The 26,494-nt window shown below is 38.5% G+C and overlaps 1 protein-coding gene across 4 annotated transcripts in view; it reads left to right on the forward strand.

Annotated features, from left to right (window-relative positions):
* PLXNB2 (plexin B2) overlaps positions 1-26,494 on the forward strand; it is a 262,983-nt gene that overhangs the window by 215,529 nt on the left and 20,960 nt on the right. For all 4 annotated transcript variants that reach the window (XM_018067989.1, XM_018067990.1, XM_018067991.1 and 1 more), the window contains 12 exons: positions 307-415; positions 12,996-13,132; positions 13,771-13,938; positions 15,557-15,665; positions 17,384-17,611; positions 18,082-18,258; positions 18,697-18,836; positions 19,887-19,987; positions 22,227-22,456; positions 23,466-23,647; positions 24,376-24,442; positions 24,560-24,706. In XM_018067989.1, the coding sequence (XP_017923478.1) occupies positions 307-415; positions 12,996-13,132; positions 13,771-13,938; positions 15,557-15,665; positions 17,384-17,611; positions 18,082-18,258; positions 18,697-18,836; positions 19,887-19,987; positions 22,227-22,456; positions 23,466-23,647; positions 24,376-24,442; positions 24,560-24,706 (1,795 nt within the window). The remainder of the gene's footprint in view (positions 1-306; positions 416-12,995; positions 13,133-13,770; positions 13,939-15,556; positions 15,666-17,383; positions 17,612-18,081; positions 18,259-18,696; positions 18,837-19,886; positions 19,988-22,226; positions 22,457-23,465; positions 23,648-24,375; positions 24,443-24,559; positions 24,707-26,494) is intronic.

A 26,494-nucleotide genomic window follows, 5' to 3' on the forward strand; every position in this document is an offset into this window, starting at 1 on the left:
TTGGGTTAGAGAGGTTCAGCTTTGACTCACGGGCTGAATTTGAGCCTTCTGTAGAAGGCACCTCTACTAACAGACTGCCAAACTAGCTGCTGTGTACAGTTCTCAGGTTTCAGTTTTCTGAACCTTTAGATAGATGAGCAAACTATTCTTGGATGGTTTTGCTGGGAATCTGAGGCAATGTTCAAGAACACTGTATAGGGTAAAGCAGTGAGTGCTTTTGCTGGCAGTGTGTGTGGTAGCTCACATACACTGCATTGGTATTGCAGCTGTACTTCTAGCAGATAAACTTACATTCTTTCTCGATAGGATTGTGTGTCAAGTTGGACCAATGAATGAACCACAACAAGGTCAAATTGAAGTTGACATCAGTGGAAAATTAGGTAAATCACCAAGTGAAGTGCTGTTTACATACCAGGTAAGTGCATTTTTTTTACGGAGAGCTGTTTTATACTTTCTGTATGACTTAAGTTTACCTATTAAGCACAGAATCGCTTTTGTTTGTCTTACAAACTGTTTGATCAATAGCACTGTCATTCAAGAATGTTAGAAAACACTTAATTTCAGCATTTCTGTATACAAAAGGTGTACCAAAAATCTATGCTGATCAGTAGGTCCAGAATCTCAAAACAGGATGATATCTGCCATTCAAGTTAAAAAGATGTGGTAGAAAAGCAACTGTAAGAAACTTATTCAATAGTGACATATCTCTTAAGTGTCACTACTGAATTGGAAAAAAAGCACTGCAAAAATTAGGTATTCTCTAGACACACGGTGCAGTATTTTAATCATGATATTTAGTCTAGTCAATGTTCTTAATGAGAAGAATGGATGCAGGGCAGCTGAAGAATAAGTAATGAAGGTACATTAATTTCCTTAATAATTTATTTAATTAAAAAATATGGCACGCAGAGCCACAGGCAGCATGATGTGTGTTCATATAACATGTGCTTTGTTTTCAGTATGGCTGTGAAAGAGAATTTCATTTCTGTCTTAATTGCTTTGCTCTAAGTGTGGCTCTAGCTTATAGCTGATCTAAGCTGTGATTTTAGCAGCAGGTATCTTTGTCTGTATCTATGAGGTCTTTAAACTTTATAAGAACCTATGATAGTTGAGAGGTTTAAATAATCTCAGTCCTCATATTGATACTTAAAGTTACACCTATAAACTGTAAAACTATAAAACATAAATGGTAGGTTAGGCTTTTATCTTCTCCCTTATTTAAACTTGTGTCTCATTAATTCTTGATATCTTGTGAGAAGGTAAGGAAAAGAGTTGCCAGTATGCAGTGGGAATAAGTCAAGAATGACATTTAACTGAGAAGAGGATATTCTTGTTTTCATAAAACAGGCTAGAAGAGGGTTTCCTGTAATTTCCAAGCAAATACCTCTTCTCTGTGGTAATACATCTGCAAAAAACCTCCCACCCTTTTTGCTTGAATATGTCATCTGTTCGTTTGTGGAAATGTAGGTTATGATTTGTCCATCTCATTCATCTTAACTGGAGAAAAATGAAATAATCTTCCATGTGTATGTTTGTGGTCTCTAGGACAGATGCTATGACAGTAAGCCCTACTTGAGATTAGATTTTTACATGAATCTGTTGTGTTGGGTATCTTTTGCACCAGTTCTCCTATGCATCTGTGTGTAAAGATTCTCCCACGGTTTACATGGGAAGCACATGAAGTTGTTCTGGAGTGTGTTGAAATGTAATCTGAAGCCCACACGTAGGCTTCAAAACCTGTCTGTGGATTTGTTCTGGTGGGATTCCCTGTTCAGCCCATCTGAGAAGTGAGATAAGCAGTCACTGCTTTTGGCTTCTTCAGGGAAAGATTCTTAATTGCCCATCAGTGAGGCACTAGGAAAACCTGCTGTGCACAGGCATCATCCAGGTGGATGTTTTCCTGCAAGCCCAAGATTCCCCGTATGCTAATCTCTGCCTGCATTGAGGTTACTGAAAAATCAGATGCCTCTGCTCACTGCTGATAAAGATAATTTTTATTTTCCGCAAAACTCTTTCCTTGGGAACCCTATTTCCAATATGCAAAACAATGACAAATAATATAATTCACACCTTAAAACTGATGATGTTGGTTTCTAGTTTCATTTATCTTTATCCCACAAAAAAGCAAAGCCAACTGTGGACTGCAGTAGGATTGAAGTCGGTGCAGGAGCATTACATTGACATGCACTTCTACAAGTGTGACACGAATGCTTCTGGTGTGAGAACAGACGGTCAGAGCAGACAGTTGCCTCAGTTAATGTCTTTAAAGCTGCAATCTTGTTTCAGTGCTGTTTTCAGTCAGTTCTTTGGTAATTTCTTTCAGTAGACATGCAAAATCTGGGCTTTGTTTAAAATCTCTTCTATTCAGTATATACAAAGGAAAGAAAATACTCTTCTCTCCAAGAGCCTTCCTAAAATAAAATTTCTCTTATGAATTTCCCCCTTTCTTTGGCACATTGGCTGACTACCCTTTTGTTGGTAACTATCACTGTTTCTACTGTGTTCTCTGATCTGCTGAAGCAGTATAGCTTCAGCTTTAATAGTGATCGTTCTAAACGCATTGTGTGTCATCACAGAGCAAAAGTACACAAGCAGTTGCACAAGGAAACACTGCAGATGTTCAGCCTGGTGTGTCTATATGCACCAGAGGTATCATCATGCTCCCCACAGTCTCAACCTTGTACATGTGACTAGTATCTGCCACCAAAAGCCCATAGTCACTTATTAAGTATATCAGATATAAGGAAGAATTTTTTTTTTATCATGAGAGTGGTGAGTCACAAAAACAAATTGTCCAGAAAAGCTGTATCTGCCCCATTATTGTAAGTGTTCAAGGCCAGGTTGGGTGGGCTTTGAGCAAGCTGATCTAGGGAAAGATGTCCCTGCCCATGGTAGGGGGGTTGGACTAGATAAACTTTAAATGTCCCTTCCAACCCAAACCATTTAATGATTCTTTAAGCAGCACTGTTTGGCTCTTGTTGATATGCAGTCTGAACAATGAGATTTATTTTTGAAGGTGGACTGATGAGGATCAATAGTCAGAACAACTTGGGGTTCAGACTCACGCTTTTGCCCCATCTGCCAGCACAGAGCATTTCAGAACTGAGGAATGCACTAGACCTCAATTAAATGGGTCAAAAAGGGAAACCATAGTTTCAAGCAGAAATGCTCTGGTTCACAAGTGTCTGTGCTGTGCAGTGAGCATCTTATCTATATTTGCCGCATAACAGGGGAAGAAAGCTCTATTTCTACCTATCCATCAGAATTTCTCTACACAACTTGAGTGAAGTTCAAGTCGAATCATTAGAGTGAAATTAAATTCTGATAACCCAGTCATCCTCTGCTGGCATTTCTATTGTTTCACTATAAGCAGGATCAGGAAATAACCATTCTCCTGTTAGTGAAATAGAAATGAAGTTATGCTAAATTTTAATATCCAGCTATGCAGCACATCTGGAGCACTGACAGCTTGGCTGGTCTCTAAGCAAGTGAAGCAGTAACATGGCTAAAGGCCAGTCCTGCGTTTTCATTTGTTGTTAACTTTTTCTAATTTGCTTGTTACTATGGCAGTGAGAAGCAGTCTCAAAGGAAGTTAAGCTTCTTCAAAATATATGGCCCAAATTTGCTGATTCCATACAAGCATTGATTCCTTCTCAGAACACCTCTTCTTCAGACTCAAGCCACCAGGACAAGAGCTTGTAGCTGTTTTTCAGAGCAATTCTAAGAGTTTTAGGCTGTGCAGGTTAAAAAAACTACATGGTTTCAGAAGGCTCAAATAAATCTAAGATGGTGAAATTAGAGGTAGAACTTTGCAAAAGTGTAATACATTTCTGAGGTGTTGAAGGTAGTTTAGGAACTGACTTGGAAATAATAACTTTTTGTAAATCAGGATGTCTGTTTACCTAAACAAGATGAGATGAATAACAAAAAGAGGAAGAAGGAAGGATAAATTAGAGTCTGATCTGAAACAAATATGAACTTGACTATTCACCCTACTGGAAGTCTGAATGTGAAATGAACAGCACAGTTACATTAACAAGGTGCACTCTTTCACCTTAATCTACTCCCAGCTTGGCAGTTTCCTCTTACCTGCATCTATCCTCTGCTTTGCTTCTTGATGTTTGAAGCAATTGCTCTGGGAGGTCTCACCAGGGCAGTGCCTCAAGGCTTTTGTAGAGTGTTTTAGCTCATTCCTTGATTTTTCTCCATGAGTCTTTACCTCATCACATTAATTTTACACTATAGCTGGGGACCTTGGGTGGTTTTTTTGTGGGGGATTATTACATGCTTGTTGCCATTATGATTGATGCTGATAAACCACACATCTGCAGAAGTCTGGAATTACTTCCAGAGGATCTTATTTTATTCTTAAGTCCTGTAGTACATCTTGTTTGTGTGTCAGCCTGCATAGTGGACAGGAGAACTCCTGGCTAGCTGAGAGTTCTAGCAGAGTTGACCCTTATTCATGTGGATATTATTAGTCTTAACTCTCTATCATCTGAGCTATGCACTTTAAGGCATATCCCACCACCCAGTGCTCATGATTCTTCCTGAAAGCTGCCAGTAAACACTGGCTGTGTGATAATGCAGACTTTCCAGTCATGCGTGCTTCCATTTCTCCATCAAACCTGTCAGCAAAGCTCTATGGTCTTTTCAGAAAATCATGTGGTGTCTGCCTCATGATAAAAAGATGCTATCTTCAATCCAAAAACTTAGTTGTTTAAAATATCAGCCCTTTGCATAAGTGACCCATCCACAGCAGCCAATACACAATGTGCATTGCCAGGCAAATGCTCTGCCTGGACGCCTGGAGTGCCTGGAAGCATTTGATCAGCTTACATGGTGTGAGGTTTGGACAAAGCAGCTCCAGAAATGCAAGGACTCAGTTCACCCCTCTGCTGTTGTAGAAATAACCCAGGAACTGACTTGTGTTATGGATGCTGTGATGAGGCAAGCTGGTGGTCAGGTCAGCCACTGTGGTAAACACCAGATTGCCAAGAATGCGCAATGGAAATTCTCTGGTTGAATATCCTGTGAGTGGGTGGCTTGTCTGAAGAAACAAGAAACAGGCTCCCTTGAGTCTGAGAAAGGAGGAAAGCGGAGGGGGGAAGAGCAGTTCCTAGTGACTCGAGTTCCCCATTCAGAGGCTTAATTTAGCTCCTGTGGTTACCTTTATACTCCATGAAATGACATTTTGACCTCCAAGAATGTGGCTGGTATCTACAGGACTTCATGGACAATACCTTTTATTTTTGTGCATATAATATACAAGAGTTGGCAGAATAATTTGGCTTTCAGTGTGAGCCAGGTAATTTTGGTAACAAATTATTTGTTTTACAAACCTGCATCAAGAGCCAGAACTTACTGCAGCTGGAACCAGGATGAGGAGAGGGAAGAGTTACTTGTGAAGGAAAGGGTGGATGAGATAAATGCAGATCAATAACGTGGTCTGCACATTTGTGAAAATCTTATCCACATCTGGGTGCACTGTCCTTGAAACAGCATCCCTGTTCTCTGCTTGTATGGAAGCACAAGGGCCCATTTCTTCTTGTGAAGATGTGCACTTGCATCAAAGGCAAACCCCCAACTGGAGGTCACTGTCTACAGGAGCTGACAGAAGGGAGCTTAGATGGTTTCACCATTTGCTGCCCATCATGTCCATTTGAACACTTCCATCTGTTGCTGGCTTCCCCTCGTGCTGCAGCTGGCATCTCTCACAGCATCACGGGGACATGCTCTCACACCATCCTCTTTTCCCTTCCCAGTTGTGTCTCTGCTTGTGATCTGGCACAGTTTTGTTTTCTCCAGCATCCCCCTCTGAAGCATAGACTTCATGCCAAGGCTTCCTTGCAACTCTGTTAGGCTTCACTCCTCTGTTGCCTTCCAACTGTTTTTGAATTTCTGGCCCTACTTGTTTTCTGGCCTTTCTCTCTTTGATTTTCTGCATTACTGAAGGATAAAGGGCAACTAATTTTGTCAGTGGTATGATTCTTGGGCTAGAAACTGCTTACCACAGATGGATACTATGGTAGATAGTATCCTTATTTACAGAATCATGCCCAGGAATTCTTCGGGGAAAATGAAACTTCTTGTAGGTGAAGTTGTTCTTTGTGACAGATGAGGGGAAAAGTAGAGAAATGGAAAAAGAAGATATGCAGAACTTAGATGATGCTCCATAGGGCCCCACTCCTCTTGTTCTTGGATACTGTGCAAGGAAACAGAAGTGAGTTGGCTGGACATGACAGCGCAAACATGGAAAGCTACAGAGCAAACAAAGCAAGTGAAAAAGAGCATGAATCAGCCTGGAAAATCAGATCCCAGATACAAGATGGGTGAGCAAAAAACAGACTGGGGGAATGGTTCTGTTTTACACCTGCATATCTTTAATTGCAAAGAAAATTGCAAAGAACCAGGAAAAACAAGGGAAAAAAGATAGAAGAGTAGGAAAAATCCCACTGCTAGCCATCTAAAAGCTGGACCTTGATTTGGGACCAGCAGATCACAGAGATCTAAAACACCGGGAGCTCTCTGAAAGCATTTTCGGACTATAAAAGGAATTTTTTTATTAAAATTGTAATAAAAAAACCTGAAGAAATAAGAGATCACCTTCCTAAGTCTGCAAAACCAGAAATTGCTACTCATAAAACATTAAAAATGAAAAGGTTCATTCTAGATTAATAAACAGGATGAAAAATGTAAGAGCTAAATGTGAATGCTCAGAGCATCTACAGTAGCTGTGTAAGAGCAGCAGTCATGTGCACTGCTAATAAGCAAGTTCACTTTTAAATGTGATTATAAGTGGAACAGACATGGAGATAATTTACCCTCTAGCACGCAGAAAGCATGAAACTACAATGAAAAATATATCTGCATTTCTGTGAACAGATTTTTAAGTAGGGGGCAAAGCATACAAACAAAGCAAGCAAATATGAGATTTCTGGCTGTGATGAAGAAAACAGGACACTGGTAAATGGCCTGAGTGGGAAGTCATATACATATTTGGGTCAGTTGAAGCTCTTTTATGAGTATTTTTCTTTAGATTTTTTTTTCCAGTACCTCTGAGCTGATGAAGCAAAGACAGTGGCATACAGGAATGTAAATGCCACATAAGGGAATTCATTGGTATTACAAAGATAATAAATTAATTTTCTACCAAACATACTAGCATTATTTGAATGTTATGTACCATAAGCAATGTACAAGGACTCAGAAAGTGTCATTGTCTCACTACTTGGAGCAGATAACCACTACTTTCAGGTAAACCATATCAACAGGGAGGACACTAACCACAGGTCTAAAAGCACTAGAAATAACCTATTTGTGGCATTATTTTCCTTCCAACAAAGCTGCCTTGTGGTTATCAAAGCATTGGGAAAACTGCTTATCAGTTTGGGAATATTTCCCTAGGAGTCTAGTACAATACGGGAAAGTTGGGTTGCAGGTGGACTTTGAGATCTCTAACTCAACATTATTACACCTGAGTAGGATTCAAGGAAGGTTTAAAATATGTAAAGTACTCAGATTTCCCATGACTAACAAGCTACAATCTGCTCGGACCTACAAGCAAGAAATCCTGTCCAGATCAAATTATTTCTTCAGGATAAACCATGCAGTAGGGAGCAAGTTACATCAGTTAACAAGTTGAACTAAATAATGATTGTAGGTCACTCCCAGCTGAACCATTCTATTGAATTTTATTCTGAATAGCATAGCTGTGGATGTGCATACATTTTATCAAAACTGCAAATCCACTTCCTACAAATACAGGACATGATCGTGAGAGCGTAAGGCAGTGGGGAATCGTGGTGGCACAAAGTCCCTCTGCTGGGATATGGCTTACCAGACTCATCAAAAAACAGGCCACTGAACAGCTGACAGACATTGGAACAGGCTTTTTAAACTAGACTATCAAAAAGCCCACATAACAAGGTAGCCTGTTATTGCAGAAAATATTTATGCTCAAGCATTAAACTACCTGGAAGGTGTAAACAATATTTTCCTGGTGACAAAGGTATTGACCTGAAAGAACATCCCTCCATTACAAACAAAATAAGAAAAAAATTAAATATGTTTGAATTATTTTCTGCACTTTAAGGAGTTATAAAACAACGGTTAAATTAGTGCTTGCAGGGTTGTTTAAATTCTACTGTAACCATGAGAAATGAAGTATTGCCAAGTCCTCACAAGGGCTGATGTTTTCCAAAAGAATTATTACAAGACTGCTACAAATTCCATACAGTACACATAATCAGATGTTCTGTTTAACATTATAATTGCACTGAGCATTACAGTGTGATGTTATAGTGATGTTATAGAACGTGTGACTCCCCTGGTGTCTTCTGACAGAACCAACAAAGATCTCAAAGTGTGGAGGGCTGAAATAGCAAGTGGGGTATTTATCATGAGAGCAGGTGTACTTCTGATTCAGAGACTGAAATGAGAAAAGAGCAGAAACAAGGAGAAAAGAAATCCTTGAGGGAATTTGGAAAAGGTGGCATCACTGATCTTGCAGTACTGAGATCAGGAGCTTATCAGTGCCGTTTGTAATGACTGAACATTCGGTACTGCTCAGGGTTGAGTTAAAATAAAGAGGTTTGCCTCTTGGTACAAGAGGCATTTTTGTTATCCCTCAAACAAGGTTTGAAGCAAAGAATTTACCCTTTGTCTCTCTTTTTTTTCTGCAAGGAGAAGGAATCTTATGTAGGGTTGTGGTAAGAAACACAGAACTGTGGATTAGGTGCAGCTTTGCCAGATTGCATAAGACTGTGTAAGACAAGACTAGACCTGGCACCTTCCAAGGGTCTGAACCTGTCTGTCCCACTGGTGAGTGCCATGGGAAGGGATTACCTTCTCCTTAGGTAACACAATTCTTTTTGAAGGCTTGTACCACCACCAATGGCACTTTTTCAAATTATCTTGTCATTCAGTGAAATATCATTCTTCTCCTGATCCTATCTACCTAGTTGCATTTTTGAAAAATGCTTTCTGGTTGAGCATTTGTATGACCTAATTTTTTTTCTTTATTGATACTCTTAAGAAGACTGCCAGGTGGGCCAATGGAACTTTGTTCCTTGAGCCATCCATGAATATTTTAGAAGAGTGTTAAAACTTGCTCATAGCATGTTGGTTTTGCAATAAAATGATTATTAAAAATGTTAAATTCTTGATAATTTATTTTAGCTGCTTATTTTTTCTGGCAGATCCTTAAGAGGAAAGGAAAGGGAGAAAATGTGAAACAGAAAATAGCAAGTTAAAATTAATCAAATAATATTCCTGCCAAGTTTATGGTAATAAAGTATTACTATATAATGCTTTGTCTTATCAGTCATACAGAAGAATTCCTCTGCACACAAAGCATCATTCAGTTTCTCCTTATTAGATCATCTTTATAAGGCATCCACAGTATTTGTTCTCTGGAGAGCTCCTGGTATTTGCAAAATTACTTTAAATGCGTTAAATATGAATATTTTAAATTAAACTCTTTTAAAATAGTCCTTTGAGGGACTGCTGCAAGATCAGCAATTAAAGACAAAATAAGGGTTAACCATAGCTATTCCACCTCCTCTTTGACTGCTACCTGAGTTAGTTCCCAGAGTGATTCTTGGTCCCAGTTTTCCATTCAGACTGAAGTGCAACCAAAATATGTCTGCATCATGGATTCATGAGTGGTGGGTGGTGAGTTCTCCTCCTTTTTAGTATGTCTGGGCTTTAAATTACAGCATAGTCTTTCTAAGGGGGGTGGTGGTGGGGAAACAAACCAAAACAAAAACCAACCAACAAACAAAACAAAACAATAAAAACAAAAAAACCAACCAAACAAACAAACAAAAAAAACAGTTCCTGGTGAAAATGGAACAGATATTTGTTTCACTTCCCACTTACTGCTATGTTATTGAGAGATAACTTTGCTAGTTGGTTACTGATGCATCCCTGTTCCTAGGGAAGCGAATGTAGACCACCCCTTACAGGTCCCCCACAGAAAATTATGCTGGATGGTTCATTTTCATGTTTGTGACTCCCTCTGTATTTACTGGTTGTTGGCAACAGAGAGAGCTGATACCTTGCCAAAGGGACCCATCAGATAACCTAGCAGAGTTTTAACAGGGCAATTATTTCACATTTTTGCTGGAAGAAAGGAATATGGCTGTCTAGATGAAGTTCTTAGCCAGCTTCCTTTCATTTGTTATGTAAGATTACAGAGAATAGGGGTGCATGACACTTCAGAAACCTTTTCTTGTTCCTTTGTTTCCTAAGTCTGTGTTTAAAGGCTTCCATTAAGTGGTTTTTAGTTCCTTTCCTTCCTAAGTCTGTCCTTGTAGGCTATTCTTTCAGTGCAAGTAGTATTTAGGGAAAGACTACAAGTTTTAAATATTTTTTTCAGAGGTTCAGAGAGAATAAATTTGTCCATACTGATTCTTTAGTGGTTTCTGAGCAATGCTTTCATCTGAAAGCATACCTAGACATGTTATGCAGCTAATCATTGCTGTGGATTTTTACTGTGGATAATACAAAGGCCCAACATGCTTAAAAATTTTAGCAATTAAGATTTAATTTGAATTTAATAAAAGGTATGGGTTTCTGTCCCTGTGGTAAGGTTACGCTTAAAGTATTTGATATATTTTTATAAACTATTGATTGACTGTGTATTTTATATACAGTTGTGATTGTGATCTTTTTAGCAACAAAATTGTTATAAAAATGAGGTTTTCTATGAATTGCATATCTAGACTTATGTTAGTTTAAACTTCAAATGTGATTTTTAAAACTGACCCCCTAAAACTTTTTATTTACCCTGGCTTGACTTGTTTCAATTTAGCTTAAATTAGCAAGGCATTAAATCCAAATACGAGGGTGCACAGAAAGGGTTATATAGACCAAATGAGCTTTTAAAATGCTTTAAAATTACTTTGAGTGACTTCTCTATATAAAATCTTGTAACCTGAGTGATGTATTAAATTAATGCTAAATCAAAGGTTAGTGCATGAGAGCAGTCATATGCTCACTCTTGAGAAGTGAAGGGTTTACAAACAGATTTCTCTCAGGGAAGAAAAGCAATTGACACCCAATTAGTTAAAGCATATTCCTAAAGCTCAATGACTCGAGAGCAAATTACAGTTGTCATTGTGGATTTGTGAAGTGTGTTGAACCATGATGCATTCCTTCAGAGGGAAGTTGCTCAGACGTGAAAGTATAAAACAAGCAGAGCATGTATGAGTTCTCCATGTTTCTATAATATCTGAGCTTCAATAAAATAAATTTTTAAAGTAACCATGAGGTCAATTGGATGTGTTTTTATGGATTCCTGCTACTTGTTAAAAACCTGTTGATGACTCACCAAGCTTTGAACCAAATTGCAGTGTATCAGTCCCTTCTTCCCTGCCATTGGTGGGCCCTTGGTTTTGTAGCTGTAGGTTGTCACAGAGGCGGCAGTCTGTGCTTGAGAAAAATGACATAACAGCTTTTGCTGCATGACTTGTAAGAGGTGGGCATGTAGCTCTGTTTCTCAGCAGAGCTTTTCCTCCTTGGAGTGGGATTATTGGTGCTATGTGATGGTGATCAGGGAAAAACCCTCAAGAGCAAGGGAAGTTTTCAGGGTTCTCTGTTCTTTCTTTATTTGCCAATGCTTGCTATGGAATAGCCCCAAGCCAGGACTTTATTATCAGTCAATCACTTTAGCAAGATTAGGCAAGAGGAGGAGGAGAACAGCTGTCCTTTACAAATATACATGAGACTGGGAAATAAGTTTATTGCTTATTTGTCTCATTCAAGAAAAGACTGTGTTTTAATATGGGTGAAGCAGCACAGTTATACATTAGAAAAGGCATTACCTACTCACAGCCTCCCTAAGCTCCTGAACTGGTACGCTTCAGCAAGAGCAGGATCAGGACACCTCGTAGCAGTGCCCCAGCCTAATGCACCAACCACACGCCTGGACCTGGCATCTTCTCTGTGTGTGCAGCACCCATGGCAGCTGGGTACCCTGGACCACCGTACTGCCTGCAGGCACAGCAGCTGTGGCCTGGCGGGCACGAGGGCTGTGGCACGTCTGCAGGCCTGGTGAGGCGTGGGGCTGGCGGGCAGCGCTCGCCCGGGGCCGGCTGGTAACCCCTGTCACGTGGCTTGCTTGGCTTCAGTCATCCTCTTGATTCAGCAGCTTCAGTGTGGTCCTGAATAAGGATGCTTTTCTCGACTGGAAGCAGAAACTACTTAGCGATGAAGTAATTAAATCATGCTGTTCATGAAAAGCCCTCACTGTTAATTTACGGTATTTGTCATGGCTCCCAGAATACAATCATGGAAATAAAGACTGAATTGAGAACAAAAGGAGGAAACTTATTTGAGAAATTTAAATATCAAACAAATTTCATAACAATTTGAAGTGTGTTTGCTTGTTTTAATTGTTTTTAAGGAATCCACTCCAAGGTTCTAGGTGCATAAAGAAAAGTTGAGTGTTTTCTGATTTTCTTTCTTTGCAAGCTCATTGCTCAAGAATAGTATAACAATTAAGAGCCTTATGAGATAAGCAGAATCTTCATATTCTTTCTGTTTGGTACAAGCTTTGAAAATCATGCTCTTTGTCTCCTGTAGCTGACACACAGTATAGGAAACTGGAAGAAAAGATGTAGGTAGACTCAGCCATAAGAAAAAGAAAAATCTTATGGTATTTCCTGGTATGAAACCAGGAAATCCAACAGGAAGCTCTCACAAACATAATGATAGCTAATCCTACATTTTGTGAAAAAGGAATTGAAACTTGAATAAAGCTTCATAAAATACAGTAAAGAAAAAAAGTGCATTCACATCATCTGTTACTTCTTCCTTCAGCATAAACAATAAAAGATTTTGTTTTATTTTAGAAAAATTGTCTCTCATTACCTTAATTTTACTATTTTTCAGATAGTAATAGTAAACTTCTGTTAGCTATTAAACCAAATAATATTGGTGTAAATTTTATTTTATTTTTCTCAATGAGTTTGACAATCTTATCTTTGCAGGAACCTCATCCTTCTCAAATAAGACCTGAAAGTGGTCCACAAGCGGGTGGAACCACACTTACCATCTCCGGTATAAACCTCGCCACTGGTTCCAAGAAGGATGTTCAAGTTTCAGTCGGTAGCCAGCCTTGCAATGTGTATGTAGCCTGAGTAATTAACAATACAGAACTGTATTCTAATGAAACACCAACCTTTTCTGGCCTTAAACAAATCCGTTGTCTGTCTCTCCATTACTCATCCCATGCAATGGAGTTCTGCAGGTAACATGCAGACAGAAGGTCGCTCAGAGGCTCCAGCTGGAAGAAGGAGCTGTAAAAACACCCAAAGTGGGAGAATTTAGATATCCAAAGATTTCTGCAGTTTTGGCTTTCTCTGCTTGACTGACTGCTTCAAACTCACTCATGCTTTCATTCAGCATCTCCTCAATGGTTCTATATAAAATCTTAATCTTCTAGTGCCCCTTGGCTTGTTCTTCTCACTTCTTTTTCCTTTTATTATTTGCTGCCCTTCTCTTTTCTCAAAAAAGGGAAGGACACCAAGTGTGTTGACATTGCATTGTTCTTGTGTTTTGACACAATTCATTGTCATATCCTACATCTTTTTTAAAAAACCTAAGTGATCTGAAGAAAGTGATGTCTCCTCTGGTAACTAGTTGGTGCCTGGCAAAAATAGAGCCCTGGTTTTGTTGCTTTGGGGGTACTGCAGTAAAGGAATACAAACCTCCATAATATTGCTAACAGAAGGTGTTTCCTCTTCTTTTTTTTCTCCAATCTAGCACCAAATTTGGAGATGAGATCATTTGCATTACAGGACCTAATAACAAGGTTGAAACTGTTCCAGTCACAATGAACTATGGAGGCATGACAATTACTGTACCACAGCTGTTTACATATAGTGGGAATCCTACTGTCACCAAATTCCTGCCAGTAAATAGCTTCAGCAGGTAATGAAATGTTTGTCATAACTTAATTTAAAATTGGGTTAAAATATGTATAATATGTAATAAACCTATTATATACGGAACTGTTTGAAATAAACTTCTCTACTCTGACCATGCACACATTTAAGTACGTAGGGTTTGTGGTCTAAACTGCAACTGATATTTGAAAGTATTCTGTTTACCTCCAAATTTTCATCCTGTTTCAAAGGTCAATCCTGAAACCAGAAAAGGCAATGAGCTTCTTATAAATGATGATGTCCCAAAGAAAGAGGTTTGAAGTATTTCACCATGTCAGACAAATGATCTTTGCATTAGTTACAAATCTTTATCCTACTAGGATAACCTATAGAAAAAGTTTCTAATGGAGAGGTTTCTAACAGTTCTTCTATTTAGCTTTGAATAAGTATTCTAGAAACAGAGGAAAGTTATGGTGTGTCATCTCTTTCTTTGTCTCATGAGGAAAAAGAAGTATCTTCTTCAGAAATCTATACCAGGGTTCAGTAATGTTTTTAGAAAGTATGCGCTGTTCTATGGTGGTACTCAGTAACACCCATCTGGTAACTGTTCCTTCTGGGGAAAAACTCACCTAGGACTAATGGGGAAACCAAAGAAATGTATAGCATTCTTGTACTTGTAGCAATACAGCAAATCATCTGTATAAAAGCCCTTGTAGCATACCTCTGGCTTTGAAAGTCATTCTGTGACCTACACAGGGACAAAAAGGAGCCTGATTCATGTTGGTCTCTGCTGTTCCTCAATATTCTGATCTTTCTGCTTAGTGGGGTAAAGTTGGCAGAGTGGGATGTTGATGTTTCCACTTGCTTTCAGTAAAAAGAACTGTAACAACATGACTCAACAAACAGAACATTAAAAATAAATTTGGCCATGACTTCTCTTGGAGATATTAATACCTGTCTCCTTTAATATTGAGTACTCATTTGTATAAAATAGGATTTGGTTTTAACATTTGCTTTTTATTTTTGGTTTGGGTGATTTTGGGGCCCAGACTGTTTCTTTGATAGATTGATAGTGATTTACTCCATGGGATTTAAATGACTTTTTTTCCCTCTATATAAACTGAAACCTATTTTTATGGATCGCTTTGAGGTTTGCTATTCCTTTAAATCCATGTTACTTCAATGACTTTAATTCCTACTGGCAACTTGCGTGCATTCTTCTTCTTATGTGAATGTATTATTTTTTAAACAATGTGCTGCAAATGAAAGGGAGTAGAGAAGCCAGGTCCCTACAGACCTGTGGAAAATACACTGTCACCTTTGTCTCTTTGTGTGTATGGTAGGCAGAATGATTTTAATAATAATATTAAAGATGTAAAGCACACAAGATTGGCATCAATGAAAAACCAAAAATACTGGCAAAGCACTTTGTACTTTTTAAAATTCTGCTGTTTTCAAGTGACTTTTAAGTTGACATTGCTGGTTTTAAATGCTGTAGTGATTGATAGCTTTAACAAAAGTCCTTTTTGTAGCATATCTAATTGTCGTGTAGGCATTATATATAGGGTTTTTTTCAGTGGAAGTAGTAGCAATGCAGGATGAAGCAGTGTATAGCTGTGATAGTGTGCCAATGACTTGACTTCTTTTTTAATTCTACCTTTCAGTGGAGGGAGAAATATTACAGTAACTGGAACCAGTTTTGAGCTCATCCAGAGTTTCTCATTGGTGGTATATGCAGAACGTCCAGAAGCAGGGAAGATAAATCAAAAAAAGGTAATTTTCTTTCTTTCCTCCCAAAGGCACTGTGTTGGATGAAAAGCATATAATCTGTTCAAAAACTGCATTGAAGTTTGCCCACTGGACTTCACTGGGCTTGGGATGAAATAAGTTTTGAACAGATTTCTTGGTCTGTTCAGTGTTTCCATGGGAGAAGATCTTGACTTTCCTACATAGCATCTTGACTTACATTCACTTGTACCTTTCCTCTTCTGTTTTACAACTAGTTTCATTCAATATGAATAAGGATAGAAAAATTAAGCTTTGAGTGATAAAGTGGATGTATTTCAGAATTTGAAAGTGTTTGGTTTTTCTTTATCTTTCTCCTTCTTCTCCCCCTGCAAGCTTTAGAGATTTGCCTGAAACAGGACCCAAATGTAGACAATGAAGAGTATTCAGCTTTGCACAGTCAGTGCCTTTTATTTTTCTCATATCTCAATGAACCAAGTGTTTTTTTCTTTCTTGCTTCATGCATATTCCACCTGTAGCAGGTTCACAACAAGTTGTGAAAAATAATGTTAAAAACCCTTCTTGCGTCTCATGTTAAGAGGAACTGACATTACCAATAGTCTCAATTTCCCACTCTTCTAATGAAGATATCGCAATTTAATGACATGATTTGGGACTTAAAAGTGATCTTCTAGAAGGAATAAGACTTTTTCTAAGGCTGGCACTTCAGTTTAAGACTGTCTTGTGATCCATAAAGAGTTGTTAATATGCATATTTTGTAATACATACATGATTCAACTTTTAGAGTAAGCCAAACCCAGCTGGATTTGGAACCATTAGAACCCTATCCCTAAAGATTTTTAAAAGGAAAATTACCTGTATTTGTTAGGTCAAATACTGCAAGAGGTAATTATCTTGATAACCTTGACTCCCAGGACAACCTAAAAGTCTATTTAGCATTCTTGACAGTGTTTATCAACATTTCTTACCCCTCTTATTACATATGTTCAGCCTGTCGTCTTAAGTCAGCATCACATATAGCACATATTCTTGGTTAAGAGTAAAAGCTTTTCTAATCTTTTGGTTTTCTTCCACTTATATGGCAATATCAGAAATGTTGGAGAGAAGCTATCAAATTACATTGAGTCACAAAGTGAGAAACAGAGGTGATGATAGAACAAATGTTGAGGACTCCTATTAGTGTTTTTTACTATGGTTGATGTTACTTGAAAGAGTGTCAGGGTAAAAATATTTGTATAATTGGGAATGGAGGATGTTGCTGAGTTGTTACCTTGAGTAGCTGACTGACAACTGTGAGATTTTATCCCAAAATTTCACTTAGTAATTGCATCGAATTTCAGTGAGATATTATGCAGTGTGAGTAGAAAAGAATCTACCTGGGATACTTAATGGTACAGAAGATGATAGGATTGAAGGTAACGTTAACTTCCTAATCTGAGAGGAACTTAATGATAGCAGTTCAGTGTGGTAAAGACCCACAGAATTTGGAAGCAATGGAAACTGCTCTGTAGCCTAAACATTTTCTGCAGGCAGCTGCTAGAACACAATGAATCAATGATTTATTCTCATCAACAAATTTATTTCATTTTCTTTTTGGAAAATGCCTTATACTGTGTTATTTCTGCTGTATGGCAAGGATATAAATCCAGTGCTTTTATTTCTACAGTCTGAAGTTACCAACAGTTATGTACAGGAACAAGTCAGACTCTAAAATATGCATATTCTTTTTGTCTTGTTTCTTGCAGTTTTATGGAAATCTTGTTACAAGACTCAATGAAACCACGGTGGTTTTTAGTTCCCCACCAATACTGGAAGACCCAGAAAACTACAACATTACCACTGTTATTCTAATGGATCGTTATGAGTTGGTTGTAAAAAATGAGAGCCATTCCTTTGCCTATGTTGCCGATCCAACCTTTGAAAACTTCACAGATGGCATCAAAAAACAAGTTAACAAACTTATTAATGCAAAGGTAAACTTGTAGAGAGTTGGTTACTCATTTTGTCCTTGAAGCATGTATGGAATTTTTCCTTTCTTTCTCAAAGCCTTAACAGTTGTTTGGTGCCATACCCCAAATGCTTGGTAGAGTCCCTTACCTCTGCTAGATGAAGAACATTAACAACTCCCCTTTCCTCTCCCTGCCCCTTCTCAGAGAGAGTTGCTATCTTTTTAGCCATACTTTGGGGGCACCAGGAATGCCCTCTCCTGCTGAGCCTGGCATTTGGAAATGCCCTCTCCCAGTAGAGCTCCCAGGAACTGGAAGGGACATCTTATCTCACACAAGTCAAGGAGAGAAATCACATAATTCCCAATCATTCTGCTGTTCTGTAGGCTGCAGTGTGAATCACATCTGCTGCTAAAAGTGATCCAAATGGAAGGTTGCAACTCAGGATTTCTCCCAAGACTTTGCGATGATGACTTAGCTTTTTATTTTCTGTCTAGGGCAGTAACCTGAACAAAGCCATGACAATAGACGAGGCCCGGGCTTTTGTGGGTGATGAGCCTTGCAACATAAAAACTCTTACTGAAACGGACTTATACTGTGAGCCACCAGAAGTACAGCCTCAACCAAAGAAACGGCAGAAGAGAGATACCATCAATAACCTTCCTGAATTCATTGTAGGTTACCTTTTCTATAGAATTTAGTATCGTGTAAGTGAAATTGATACAGTGCTTCTTAACTGAAGTGATTTGTTCTCCAAAGTTGTTGTAGTACCATGAAGAAACTCCTCGCAGTTCTTTCTTCCTTCAGCGTCTGCCTGCTGCATAAAAGAGGCAAGAGCAGTTCCACGCTGCCACATGCCTTCTACCTTCATTACACAGGAATGTAATGCTGCAGCTAGACAGACTGGGGATTTTTTCTTCCTCTGCTAAGCAAAATTAAATGACTTTATGAAATAAAGTGCTAGTGACCCAAATTCAGTATAAAATATTCAGAAATGCTTCCTTTGTCTGGCAGTTTGAGCTAGAAATTCACTTGTGGGAATTGCTAAACTGAGAAATGAACCACCATCCATTTGCACTTTTTGAGACAAATGTCTGTGCTTATCCAATTAGGTGAAATTTGGACTCCGGGAATGGATCCTTGGAAGGGTGGAATATGATACACGTGTGACTGATATCCCACTGAATCTTATTTTGCCACTGGTACTTATTCCTATGATAGCAATAATTGTTATTTCTATCATCTGTTACAGGTAAGTTCCTTTAATTAGGTGCTTTTGTTGTCCTAAAGCTTTCAGGATACTACCTGATTGTTTTCAGCTCAGTCTACAGAAATTATCTTCATCTTTTTTATGATCTGTAGAGTTAAGAAAGGGAGTGACAGCTGAAAATATGTATGAGCACCAATTTATTCCTCTCACGCACACCAAATTCCTTGGTGTCAGTCAGCCCAGTCCGTCCTTTGTACATAAACACAGCAATTGGTCCCAGGCTTCCCAACTACACAATTGCAGACTGAGTTGCACACATAGCTTTTTGAAATGGCAGCTAAAGTGCCACTTGTGAAAAAGATAACTTATTCTGTATACATACCCATCAGCATTTATGCCGCCTCAGTCAGCGCTGTAGGTCTGAGCTGGATGGATTTTACTAAGGGGTCATTTTGGCCTTTCCAGCTGAGATAAGTGCTACCCACACACAAACTGCATGATTAACAGCAAAATTCATGCTTCATAAAGGGCCAGAACAATGTCTGTATTTCGTTTAAGACCTACTTAGTCCAATTCTAAGGTTAATAATGAGAGCCTCATACTGTCCCTCAGAAGGAGGTGGATTTCACTCTTGTGGTACATATCAATATAGTTGAAGCATGTGCTGTACAGCCCTGATGTTCTCTTGGATGTCTGTCAGCCTTCTCAGTTCAATCCCAGACACTCTCCTGAGTGGCTTAGAGCCAGTTCAGGACATGTTGCAAGCAATCTTTGTTCAGTGCATACAAATTGAGTTTCTGTACTTTATATGTGATTAAAAGCATTTTAGCTACTTCTCATTGGATTTTAAATCGTTGGCCCGAGTGTACTTTGAAGCAGCCAACCATGATGGTGCCAAGTGGATTTACGTGGAATGAAGACTTCGGCCACTGTTGCTGTTTTCCTCCTCTATTCTCTTTCTGCTGTACTTAAAAAAATAATCAAAGTCAGGAAAATTTCCTCCAGTCCTTTAGCTTCCCTCTCAGAGCTGTTCCAAATTGTTTACTTTTGTAATTCATAACTTTTTTAAAATCTTACTTCTATTTCATAAAGACGCAAGAGCCAACAAGCAGAACGAGAGTATGAAAAAATTAAATCACAGCTTGAAGGCCTGGAGGAGAGTGTCAGAGACAGATGCAAGAAGGAATTCACAGGTATGACAGAAATTTTCACTGCTGTGCATCCCCTTGAGCAATCAGAAGACAGGCTGAAGGAATGGTACTTGCTTACTAAAACTGTCTTTTGGGAACAAATAATTAATAGATCTTTGTAGTCTTCATTAATGACATTGACATAGAGGAGATATTTTGCTATTGTATATGAAAGAAGTAAAATAAAATAGGTTGCCAAGGTTATTAAAATAAATGGACAGTTTTAGTCTAAAGGAAGGACAGTTAGAAACTGGGACTAGAAACCAGTTGAGATAGAGGTTACTTATAGCCATTAATGTGAGTGGTCATTAACATGAAGATAAGAATGTTTTGTAGTGACTAACCGTGCACTTAGTATTTAGCACAATGACTGTATGTGCTGAGTATGCACATTGGGAGATGTTTGAGAGCTGCAAAATTTATTTGCAGCAATCAGCATACAAAGGGATAACTTGCTAAGCTCACAGGAAAGAAATAGCATTTTTCCCTGTCTATCGTGGGAAAAACCTTAGCTTGATTTGAGGAGCTAGCTAATTGTTCTGTATAAATGTAGAGGCATCATCCCAGGGAAGGCAGCAGGAGGTGTGAAGGCTCAGCATTTTTACATGTTGAACTACTGATTGCGACGCTTAAATTAGGCATCTGAGTGTAAACATAGCAAATATTGGCCTAAATGATTACCATGAAATGTCACCTCATTATCTGAATTATACTTGCTGTTGGGTCATGTTGAAATACTCTCTATTAAAAAAATTACCCACGTTTTGTTTCTAAAGAGAAAACATTATTTCATATTGACAATAGCTGAAAAGTAGGATTGAATAAAACAACAATTTCAGGTTAGACTTGGAAATTAATTTAAGAAGCTCAGGGTATCTCAAATATTTCAGCCATCCTGAAAGCCTCGGCCTCAGCCCCAGTTGTTTTTTCTGGCATTTCTGGGACAAGATGTTCTTTACTTGTACCAGGTTGCTAGGTTGCTTTTTCTGGAAAACCAACTCCTTCCAGGTTCTGGACACAAACTAGAAGCAAATGTTTGAATCAAGTATTCCCAAATGGGCTTAATTTCAAACTGCATTTTGAGCTGTAAGAGGATCTGTCAAGGTCCTCCATTCCTCTCTCCACTTCTCCCATGGCATTTCATACCTGTTTCTGAAAGAAGATGCTTTTCTCTTGCTGGGGCGAGAGTAGATGGCTACAGATTTCTGCTACCTGTTGGGTTGAAGATACAGAAAGTACAAACACTGGGGAAGTAGAATGCACATCCAAGGAGTAATCCAGTTCCTAAACTACACCCACCTTGACTGAGTTACATGAAACACTGAAGTTAAAACACATTCTAGTACCATACTGTGAAACAGTAATGTCAACAGCAAGAAGTGCAGACGATCTAAATACATGGGGCCAAAGATAGCCAAGGAGAGGAACATCAGGAAGAAAGTGGTAATGCCACAAAGAGGGAAACCAGAAGATGCTTTCTCCCTCAACTTTACTGAATGCTATAAAATAAAGAGGTAAATGAATGAATAAGAGCAATAAACTCCTGAGAAAATAGGTCACTAGATTAATTAACATGGTATTCTAGTCAATCAACAATATTGGGTAATTGGAAAGCCTTCAGGTAGAATAACTACTCCAAAGGATGATTCCCTAATTTTTGTCCCTTTTAAGAATTTCAGAGCTTTTGAATCCCACAGAAATGTTTCCATCAATTTCAATGAACCATTTAACCTTCTTCCTTCCTGCCATTCCTTTCCTTTCAATTAAATTAAATTAGCGTGCTTTACACTTTAAACCTTTCTTTCCTTGATTGTTTTTAAAGGAACTTTCATTACTACCTAGACTCAGAGGGTGTGGATTGGGAAAAAACCAAACCAAACCAAACCAAACCAATTAAACAAACAAACAAAAATATCATAGTGGGTTTTTTTTGTTCTGTACTACAATCTCACATTCACATATATAAACTCATACAGATGCCCATTAACGCCCTTTTTTGGATAGTCAACAACAAGGAAGTCATCAGTGCTAAGGGCAGTTATCCTCATGTCACCATAGGATTAACTGTGGTCATAGTTAACAGGATAATTGGTAAAAATAGCAAGAGAAAATGTGAGATGAAATAAGAGTTTTTAATGCTGAGTTGCTTTTTCTCTATTACAAGGCTCCCAAAGAGACTGTGTTGCCTAAAAAACCTGCAGGCTTTTTTAAATGAACCTTTAAACTGCATTGCATATTGCAGATCTAATGATAGAGATGGAGGATCAGACAAATGATATCAATGAAGCTGGAATTCCAGTACTGGACTACAAAACCTACACAGATAGAGTCTTCTTCTTGCCCTCCAAAGATGGAGAAAAAGATGTGATGATTACGGGGAAGCTGGATATTCCTGAGGCTAGGCGCCAGACTGTGGAGCAGGCTTTGTACCAGTTTTCCAATCTCCTCAACAGCAAATCATTTCTCATTAATGTGAGTACTGAAGTAGATTCACCTTGTCTCTTAGCTAGGTATAACTGTGTATGCAAGACAGGAGGTTTCTAAACACAACTAAACCAGAATTATTAAAAATAAGTGATGTTGTTATGGTTCTGATTCCACAGTAACCACTGCACATATATGGTATCACAGCCAGAGCTTCCTGGTGGGACGAAGAGGCAAGGTCCTAATTATGCACCAGGTCATGTAGTATGGAGCTGGTCAACATTGCTAGTCAACAAGTGGCCATAAGAAAATGGATATTACCCAATCTGACATAAAAACTGGTGTTACAAGTTTGTTTTAGCCTTTTAAGACATATGATCAGAGTGCTGATTCCAATCCTGGCTTCTTACAGCAGTCACCTGTGGGCAGACATCTGCTGAATCTCTGCCCCCAGAGAGGCAGAGGCTCCTCAAGTGACCTATTCATCAGGACTGATGTTCTCACAGCAGTTCTGAAGAGACTTCTAATTGCTCACTCTCAAAAACTGAGGCTCATTGTCAGACACCTAAATATAGATTTAGGCTTCTAACTTTTTCTCTCTTTTTTTTGTTTTTTAATGAGGCTTTAGTGCTGAGCTAGTTAATGGTAGTATTAGAGTTTCTGGCAGATGAAAGCACATTCCCAGGTGTAGTTGTATTAGTGTCTTTGTAATTTGATGTAAAAGGACTGGGAATTTGGAGAAGAGTTGATTTTATCTTTAAAAAATTGTCAGAGAACACTGTTCTTCCTTAAATTAAAGCATCCCTTTTAGATAAGGTTTTAGTTAAGTATATAAGCATTCCTTGGGTCAGTCCAGTGCACTCTGTGTGTATCTAGAAACAAATTCTGGGCAACATTTTCTTATAAGTAGTTTTTTTGAACTTCTGAAAACTTTTCCATTCTGCACTTAGGAGATTAATAATAAAATAATATTTCTTGTCTTCTTAGTGCAGACAAGTGTTGAGGTTCTTCAGAAACCTGCCATCTGACTTGATTCTGCATTTGTTTTCTGTTTCAGTTTATTCACACGCTGGAAAACCAAAGGGAGTTCTCTGCTCGAGCTAAAGTGTATTTTGCATCTTTGCTGACAGTCGCTTTACATGGAAAGCTAGAATACTATACTGACATCATGAGGACGCTGTTCTTAGAACTTATGGAGCAGTATGTTGTGGCCAAAAACCCAAAGCTGATGCTAAGAAGGTTTGAATGATTGTCATATTTTCTGTAGGTCTCTGGTTTTCTGTAAATGTGTTTCTTTTGCAATGTGACTGATTAAAATGCCAGCTATCCATGAAAGTCAGAAATAGCTTGGCCCAAGCATATTATGAAGACAAGCCCACAGGAGCAGCTGTTGAAGGCACAGGCAGGACTGCTGGCCACAGATTTCCTTAGTCAAATACTGTAGTGCAGGAACACTTACCTTAGTTCAAAATATCATATTGAACATTTCATTTACTTTTTAATCTAACCTTATTTCAAATGATCTAGCATTTATACCAGTCATCATGTCTGTAATGAGCACATACAATTGCTTGCATTGTGCTCTCAGTGAGGGCTTGCTCTAGTGTTTTAACCCATTTTTTATCCTAAATAAATTGCAATACACTTTGCTGTGTTTACGTTGTAGCTTTGTAATCTGTAGGTTATTTCCCAGTAACTGCACAACTAGGTTAATTTTTTAGCTCTTACAGCGTAGACCCAGTTTAAGGTTTTGCATAAAGGATGTGCGATTTTCAGCAATGAGCTGAAGGTACGCAGGAATGATGAGCAATACAAAGCACTTATCCTAGAGCAAGTATATGCTTTCAAGGCTCTATAGGGAAATCATTACATTAGGAGAGTGCATGCAGTTAAGCATGTAAGAATGTTATATTTCAAGCAAGCAATGTACCCTTACCATACTCAGGATTGGCTGGGTTTTTTTTCAGGTCTGAAACGGTTGTTGAGAGGATGTTGTCTAACTGGATGTCTATTTGTTTATATCAGTACCTCAAGGTAAGAGTAAAAGTCTATTGCCTGTGGGTTTTTTTTTTTTAATCAGTAATACTTAAACATGCTGCATTGAGTATATCTTTTGGTTTTGCTTTATTTTGTGTTCTCTCCTTTAAACAGGACAATGCTGGGGAGCCTCTTTATAGGTTGTTCAAGGCTATCAAACACCAGGTAGAAAAAGGCCCAGTGGATGCTGTACTAAAGAAAGCCAAGTATACATTGAATGACACAGGCTTACTGGGAGATGATGTAGAGTATACACAATTGGTAAGCAAAGCATGATTAAAAGATTACAAAATCTTTTTCTATTTTAAAATTAATTCCTGTAATGTTAAGTCTGTACATAGTTTTCTAGACTACTGTGAACTGCATAGAAAATCTTATCATGGGCAGGACTGTCAATAGTTTGACCAAAACAAGAATCCAAGCAGGAAAACACAATTATAAAGTATCTTCTAAGATAAAATCCAAATCCTGCCACTGTGGAATCTATTTCAATAATTCCCTTTCATAATTTTCAGTCAGTCTGAACAGTGGCTAGAGTGTTTGGCTCTTCCCTTTTTTGCATCTAAATTCACTGCTAATTGATTTTAGCAGAATTCTTGTGCTACCATTATTCTTGAAATTCAGGTTATCTTTCTCCCTTGTGATTGCTGCTGGTCTGCATATCAAACATCATTCTATTACTATACCAGGATGAGCTCCTCTGCAGTCCTGTGAGATGGCTCTGCAATCTCCAGAATACTTTATGAACTTTTTTCTGCATTTTTTCCTGTGTAAGTTAAACTCTCCTGAACATGGGTGTTATAGTTTACCTTGGCTGAATGCCCCGTGTCCACCAAGACTCCACCCAACCCCCCAAGAAAAAAACTTGCAAAACCGAGACTGCTAAGAAGGCAGTTTTACATATACACAGAGTAGAAAAAGAGAACTATAAGCACTATGCACACAGGGAAGACTGACAATAAAGACTACTCCCCCACAAAAGGTGTTTTCCTCCGAAGAAGAACAGTGTCTATCCCACACAACTGTCCCGGAAGAGAAGGAAGGAGTTGTTTCCTTCTCATCTCTCTATAGCTGGGCTGATGTAACATGGTATGGAATAGCTTATTGGTAAAATATACATCAAGTGACCTATCCTAGTTCCACTTCCCTCCCAGGGAGAGTTACAAACCCAACTACAATGGGCAGCCAAACTGGTATTGAAAGGTGTTTATTTCCACTTAGGGAAATAATTCTCTACAGTGCTGAGGGGAAGCTGCATCTACAGGCAGTTCTGGAGACCTGTGTTACATCCTCCAAGTGGGATAAGTGGACACTGCTGCCAAGGAAACTCCCCCTGTGAGCTCTATCACCCCCTGAATCTGATCACCAGTGCCATGGTCCAGTTCTCTTCAATTATGTACTCTGCTTTGACTTAATTTTGTTCACTGACAGAAATTTTCACCACTTTTTCAACCATACTCCAGAAAACAAATTCACTGTCCTTTTAAAAAAACTGAAGCAGCCCACTCTTTAGCTTTTCAGGGATTGTAAAATCTAGTTTTACTCTTTCTGATAGTCTTGCTGGTTTTCTTCAGGATACAGTGTAGTAAATATCAAAGATGCACAGACTGTCCTTCAGAGACCAACACAGGATTTTTTTTTTCTTTTCTGATTTCTTTTTTACTGACATGTTAGGAATCATTTGTCGTTGTCTCCAACTGAGACATATATGCAGTATGGAAAGAAAAACTTGAAAAAAACTTTATGAAGTCCCATTTTGAAAAAAAAAAATCACCATTTTATGTATTTTTAAGGGATGCTGAGGGGAGGGCTGATGTGAGGAGATTGCTATGGGACTTTCACTTATGGAGTCACCAGACTGTGACCTAGACTGCCTGCAGAAAGAGTGTCATGGGCAAGAAGAAATATTTTAACTTTAACTAATATTTTGACAACTAGTTGAGTTATCATCTTTATATCTGAGCTGAAATTGGCACCCACAGAAAACACGCTGACTGGCAATGCTGGCTATAATTTCTGTTGTGTTAAAAATTGTGAGAAAATAATTTA

Source organism: Manacus vitellinus, unplaced genomic scaffold (assembly GCF_001715985.3).
Source record: "Manacus vitellinus isolate BGI_N305 unplaced genomic scaffold, ASM171598v3 scaffold_13_pilon, whole genome shotgun sequence".
Classification (NCBI taxonomy): Eukaryota; Metazoa; Chordata; class Aves; order Passeriformes; family Pipridae; genus Manacus; species Manacus vitellinus.